The sequence below is a fragment of the Fukomys damarensis genome, unplaced genomic scaffold, assembly GCF_012274545.1.
Source record: "Fukomys damarensis isolate Sample0158 unplaced genomic scaffold, DMR_v1.0_HiC HiC_scaffold_30, whole genome shotgun sequence".
NCBI classification, from domain to species: Eukaryota; Metazoa; Chordata; class Mammalia; order Rodentia; family Bathyergidae; genus Fukomys; species Fukomys damarensis.
The window spans coordinates 68,366,501-68,373,639 of NW_022900942.1; the positions used below are offsets into that span (position 1 = coordinate 68,366,501).

The 7,139-nt window shown below is 45.9% G+C and overlaps 1 protein-coding gene across 1 annotated transcript in view; it reads right to left on the reverse strand.

The window, feature by feature from the left end:
* Window positions 1-6,903, reverse strand: part of Afg3l2 (AFG3 like matrix AAA peptidase subunit 2) — a 34,700-nt gene extending 27,797 nt beyond the window's left edge. The window contains exons 1-3 of the mRNA XM_010639015.3: window positions 6,872-6,903; window positions 4,500-4,609; window positions 4,216-4,368 (exon numbers count right to left, since the gene is read on the reverse strand). Coding sequence (XP_010637317.1) covers window positions 4,216-4,368; window positions 4,500-4,609; window positions 6,872-6,887 — 279 coding nt within the window. The 5' untranslated portion in view covers window positions 6,888-6,903. The remainder of the gene's footprint in view (window positions 1-4,215; window positions 4,369-4,499; window positions 4,610-6,871) is intronic.
* Window positions 6,904-7,139: the final 236 nt, after the last annotated feature.

The following is a 7,139-nucleotide window of genomic DNA, read 5'->3' on the forward strand; positions in this document are numbered from 1 at the left end:
AAATCACAATGTTTTGTGCAGAAATAGAAAAATTCATCCTAGGATTCATATGAAATCTCAAGAGAATAGCAAAACAAAACAAAACGAAAAAACTTTAATAAAAACACAAAGCTAAAGGACTCACACTCTGAGATTTTACAACTTACTGCAGGGGCTGAGCATGTGTATAATGTGCTTAGGCTCTGGGTTTAATCCCCAGCACTGCCAAAAAGACAAAAGAAAAGAACCTACACAATGACAAAAGAACTTACTACAAAGCGACGGCACTCCACATGGTATGGCGCTGGCACAGTAGTGGACAACAGAATAGAATACACAGCCCCCAGACAAACTCTCCCATCGATGGTCAAATGGAGAAAGGTCTGTCTTTCAACAAATGGCAATGGGGAAACTGGATACCCACACACTGAGGGACAGCACTGGACCCTGCATTGCACTGTTGACAAAATTTAACACAAAATGGATCAAAGTCCTAAAACTACACTAACGCTTAGAAGAGAACACAGGGTGTGAGCTTCCTGACATTTGATCTGGACAGGGTTTCTTGGACACCAAATGTATAGGCAACCAAAGAAAAACAGAAAAACTGGATTCCATGAAAATTTTAAAACTTGGTGCATTAAATATTTGATGTGTACCACCAACACAGTAAAAAGGCAACCTGCAGAATAGAAGATTTGGGCACATCATTTATCTGACAAGGCAAGGGTAGCATCCAGAACTTACTGAGAAAGCACAAAACTCAACAGCAAAACAGCTTGAGTCATGGACAAGAGACCTGAGCAGATACACAAAACAGTGGCACCAGCTCACAAAAGCAAGACACACATGTGCCATAAGCATACGCGGGGGTGGGGGGGAATGCTCACGCAGACTGTCATCCAGGAGCGCAAAGCAGCAGAGCCGACCTCACACCCACTACGGTGGCCATCAGCAAAATCAACCAAACGAGGGCCAGGGATTTAGCTCAGTGGTTCTGTTGCCTGCCTCACAAGCATAAGGACCCAAGTTCGATCCCTGGTACCAAAAAAAAAAAAAAAAGCAAAAAGAAAAACAAATTCAACCAAACGATGAGCGCTGGTGACAATGAGGAGAGGTGGGAACCGCGGTGCGCAGTTAGTGGGTGTGTGAAACTGTACAACCATGGAAAACGTGTAGAATGGGCAGTTTTTCAGAAAATTATATACAGAATTGCCACATGCTCCACATCCACTTCTTCATACATACCCAAAAGAAAATAAGGTTTCAAAGCAATATTTACACACTCACGCTCACAGCACCATTATTCACAACAGCTAAAACATGGAAGCACTCCGGTGTCCAGCAATGAGAAAATGGATGAGCGACATGTGGTATATAAACACAACGGAGCCTTAAAAGGAAAGGACAATCTGGCAAATGGTACATCATGGATGAACACTGAGAACATGACAAACGAAAGAAGTCAGCTACAAGAATACGAAAACCTTCGATTCCACTCACTCACCTGTGAGGGTCAAGCCACACTGTGTCAACATGATTGGCTCAGAAGGCTAGGGGATTGGGGGGACACCCTTCTGGGTGTGTCTAGGTGTATCCTGGAACTGTGGCCTTGGGTACTGTGTCTGCTCCTTGGACCCTCCTCTCCGGCATTGCTCCCTGGCTGCTATGAAATCTGTATCTCTGTTCCACCACACCTTCCCACCATGATATTCCACCTCAGAGTGACCATGAACTGAATCCCCTGACACTGTGAGCCAAATCAACCCTCTCCTCCTCTAAGATGTGGGTGTTGGGCACACTGTCTCAGCAACAGGAAAGCTAACACAATAACATGTCTCAAGTTAAGTAAAAATCACAGAATGGGGTTGCCAGGGGCATAGGAAGGGCGAGAATGGTGTTAACGGTTTAACAGGCACAGTGGTAAGGCAATGGCTGCATTTTATGGCTGTACCACATTTCATATCTGACAGCACACATAAGATGGTTAAAACTGAGAGTTAGGTTATATGTGTTTATTCGAAGTGAAAGAAATCGGAAAAAAGAAGACAGCAAATGTGAAAAGGGCAACTGTATGTCAATCTCACTTAAGAAATATAACACTGGGGATGGGGAGGCAGCACAGTGATAAACTGCTTGCCTAGCACAAGGCCCTGGGTTTGGTACCACCAAAAGGAAGAAAAAAAGAGGAGGAAAAGGAAAAAGGAAAAAAGAAAGGACAATTCAATAGTATGAGGCTAATCAACCCCACAAATGGAATTATGGGCCTTTTTTTTTTTTTTTTTGGTATGGGGACCTTGCACTTTCGAGGCAGATAGCAGCACCACTGAGCTAAATCCCCAACTCCATGAGGCTTTTTGTTTCATTTCGTTTTGTTTTTTGAGACAGGGTCTCACTATGTAGCTGAGACTGACCTGGAACTCACTATGTAGCCCAGGCTGGTCTCAAACTCAGTGATCCTCCTGCCTCAGCCTCCTGAGTGCTGGGATTACAGGTGTGGGCCACTATGCCCAGCTCCGATGAGCCATTATTAATAAACTGTTGCTCTAACGTACTGACCTATCAAATAAGGAAAAGACCTGAAACAGTAGGAAAGAGTTCCCCTCACTCCAGTAACTCCGAAAGTGTGACACAGCAGGCTGCCCCTCAGAGCGTGGAGGCCCTCCTGAAGGGAACAGCATGGCACAAAGGGAAGAAGCTAGTGTGCCCAAAATCAGGAGCAAATTATTCAGAATCTTCATTTTTCATTCTCTATGACTCCTGACCATTTAAGACACAAAACAGAAACTGAAACAGGACAGACTATTTCTGGACTATTATGTAATTCCTGTCTTATCAGATGTTTACTTGATTTCCTTTTTTCTTTAATCAAACTCTGAAATGAATAATCTTGTGAGTTCATCTTTTTCTCCTCAGTACAAAGGACTGCAGCTGGGGCCTTCACACTGAGCTACCTTTGCATTCCTTTTGGTACTTTTGAGACAGAGTCTTGCTAAGTTGCCTGGAATGGGCTGGGACTTGTGATCCTCCTGCCTCAGCCTCCCAGTGTTGGGATTGTAGTCATGTGCCAACATGCCCAACTCTGTGAGTCTCTAATGATTAAACTACTGAAGTGATTCAACAGAAATTTGAGGACTTTATAAGACTCTTCATACATGCTACCAAATACCCTGTATGACTGCCTATTTCCCATATCCTATCAATCTAGGCATTATCTTTTTTATTACTAACTATAGCCAAGCTGGTTTCTTGCTTTTAATTTGCATCATTCTTTCCTTTTTCTGATTTCCTCCCTTTACTTGTATTTCTTCCTCAGTAGCTAAATCACATCCCTTCCTTGACTCAACTGGACCATTAATTTTGGTCTTAATACAGTTCAGCTTAACAGTGATTTTTTTTTTTGGTACTGGGGATTGAACTCGGGTTCTTGCGCTTGCAAGGCAGGCCACTGAACCGCTGAGCTAAATCCCCGGCCCTTAACAGTGTTTTCTTGACAATGACTGTACACTGGGTTTGTGAAACGTCAGAGCAGATGAGTTTTCCCACCATCACATTCCTGTGCGACTGAGAAATAAGTAATTTAGATTCTGTGAACCTCTGGAAATATTCGTACCTGTATCTTTTCCTCATCTGTTTCATCGGTGAGAGATCAAGTACTGAGAGGTGAATGCAGTTCCCCCAAGGGTACCCACAGCCTTAGCCTTGGTCCTCTTAGACTTAACATGCTCCCCAGTTCTAAGATGCACGCGTTTGTATTTGAATGTCTCAGAAACTGAGCTCCATTCCACCGAGGGCATGCTGTGCAAAACATGACAGGCAGCTCATCACAGATGTTTTTACTGACATAGAAACAACAAGTGCCTTGTAGTCCGTGGCACCTGAGACATGCTGGAGTAGGGCTCAGAGGGCACGGACCCAGCAGGTGGCAGGGCTCCCAGGCCAAGGCCCCCCTCGGGCATCATGGCTACCCTCGCTTCCCAAGTTCTGCTTGGCTTCCATCTCTGTGCCCAGAAGCCAGGTGGGCATCACGGGAGCCGAAAGGCTGCTGCACAGTGGCCAGGGAAGCAGCTGGACAGGGGCAGAGGAGAGGCTGCCAGCCCGGGCATGGGCAGTGCTTCCAAACAGGTTTCCCAACTGCAGGGCTTTCCAGCATTAGAAACACCCCATGTGAAAGAAAACTTCTCAACAACTTTTACCTCCTGACCATTCCAGGGGCCAACCCCACAGAATACTTACCACGCCTTTCGAGAGATAGTTATTGACAAAGTCCTTCCAAGTGATTTCTCTCCCGGAGCGCTTGAACAAGATGTATAGCGTGACTCCACCCCAAAACAGAGCGGTCCAGAGGAAGTACAACCTGAAGTCCTTGTCGTCCCACGGAAAGTCACCCTAGGCAAACAGGAGGGAGTCCCTGAAGAGCAGAACTCCTCATGAGCTATGGGACAAGACACCAGTCCCTCCCCACCTGTCCTGGGGCCCCCAATGGAACTGTGAAGTCAGCACAGAGCTGGGGCTCAAACCTTCTGGAACCTGGACCACCAGTGGGAATCGTCCTTCTTGCCCCGGCGTTTTCCTCCACCACCACTTGCTCCCCCAGAAGAGCGTGGGGCAGTTGCTGGTTTTGGTTCTGCTGTGAACAAAGAACACATGAGAAGTAATGGAGGCTTCACAATGTCCACAAGTTTCCCCATACACAGGGTAACAAAAATCTAGCACAAAGCGTGTTGTGTCAACTATCAGCTACCAAGTAAGGCATCATAAGGACGACTGTGAACACAGAGCAGGAACCTTCACAGAGGCCGAATGCTCTGCCTACTCCAGCCCCTGAAATACATACTATCCCCAGAAGGGTGCTGCCATACGCCCACTTCACAGGGAAGAAACTGGACCCAAGCAATTCATTAGGTGACTTGTGGCTGTGCTGAGTGACAGTGGCTAAGCAACTGGGGTTTAAACCCAGGCACACAGAGTCCGGAGTCCCACAGTTAGAAAGCAAGCCCCGCCGGGGCTCAGTGGTTCTGCCGCCTGCCTCGAAAACACAAGGACCTGAGTTCGATTCCTGGTACAAAAAAAAAACAACACCATATATATGGGGCCGGGGATTTAGCTCAGTGGTTTGGCGGCCTGCCTTGCAAGTGCAAGGACCTGAGTTCAATCCCCAGTACCAAAAAAAAAAAAAAAAAAAAGAGAGACAGAAAGCAAGCACTCCCTTCCCCATCCTGCAAAGGAGACAATGAACAGCAGGTTCTGTACTTGGAAGGCCGTGACTTTAAGAACTAGCAAAGAACACTCACTTTGGGCTGGGTGCAGCTTGGGGCAGAGCACTTGCCAAACATACGCAAGGTCCTGGGATTGATTCCCAGCATATCACACACACACTCTCACACACACACACACACACACACACACACCCCCAACAAAAAGCGAAAACAACCTTATTCACATATAGATGGTATGCAAGGATCTGATACTAGTTACCATTACAGATTAAACTGACCCTCCCATGCCCAATGTATACAATAAATCTCAGAATGTGATCTCATAGAAATAGGGTCTTTACAGAAGTCAAGACGAGGTCATTAAGAAGACAAGGTCATTAAGGTAAGCCTTAACCCAACAGAACTGGTGCCATTACAGAAAGGGAAATCTGGACGGAAACACACACACACACACACACACACACAGTGATGTGTGTGTGAAGAGGCAACAGAAAGACCATCAGCTACAAACATAGATTCTTCTCTCACAGCTCACAGGAGGAACCAATCCGCAGAGACCCTGACTTCGGATTTGTAGACCGTGGAACTATCACCCCTTGTAACAGCAGCCCTGACAGACTCACCAGACATTGACATCTTCCCTCCCACCTCTCCATCCTTCCAACCCACAGTGCCATCTACCGTCTTCAGCCAGGAGCAGGCTGGTGCCATCACCCATGATACTCTCCATACGTGCTGCACACTTGGAGACGGGTGTGAAGCGTGCAAGCTCAGCACTACCCTCCCCACCTCAGCAAGGCACAGGCCTGGGAAGCAGTCAGCATACCGCTCCAGTGGTACTGGGATCCAAACTACTCTGGCCACTGTAACAGCAATGCAAAAGGAATGCAGCTATTACCTCATTGCTCTGCCCCAAAGCCAGATGCAGACCGTGGACCACAGCCTGAGAAGGCCGCCTCCCTCGCCATGTGCCTACTGCTCCCACCCTCGGCCACACCAGCACTTCTGGTCCCTCCCCAGGCTCACTTCCACTCCTCTGCACTCTGAGCACAGCCCTGTCCCTCCTGCTGGATGACCGGTCCTCTTACAACCAGAGGTGCAGCGTGGCCAGGCAGCACGGGCTTGGCACTGTGAGGCCCAGGGACTTACATGTTTCCTCACATTCTACTAAAGAGAAATGAAGCCAATAAATGCCAGTACACGCCAGGCACTGTAACAAAGGGTATCACACTCATAAAATGGAGGCAGGAGGTTCAGAGTCCACATGACCCAAGCCACTCAGGCCTGAGAAACCCTCTCGGAATCCCAAACGTAAGTCAGCACTTAATTAAAGCTCAAGAGCAATTTTAAAATCAGTGTTAAATAAGCTGCACGTATTGGGTTGCTAAGATTTTTTTTCTCAATGGCTTAAATTATGTGTCAGATATAAGCAATCAGTCTCAATTTGATCAGTTGACATCTCCAAGGAGACCTTGAATGACTTCAATTCGAAAAAACGATAGGGAAATATGAGCATGAAATTAAGGTAAAATGAAACATATACAGAATTTTCTATGTACCTGCAACCTATAGTTTCAAAACTGACTCATAACTCATTTTTTGGTCAGTGGAAACTATCACCATTATTTATTAGGGAAAACAATAAATTCAAACAAAATCTTTTTAAAAGATACCTTTTTTTTCTCCCATAACTTCTTTAGCTTCATCAGCTTTTTTCCCATTTTTTCCATTAGGAAAGTATTTTTCAAATCCTGTTAGAAAAGAAAAATATCCTGAAACTAAAATTCATCAGCTTTGTATATGTGGGTTCACTTGTTTTTAAGACACTACGACACGCAGGAGGATCACTGTGAGTTCAAGACCAGCCTGGGCTACATAGTGAGACCCTGTCTCAAAAACCAAAAAAAAAAAAAAAAAAAAAAAAAAAGAAGAAGAAGAAGA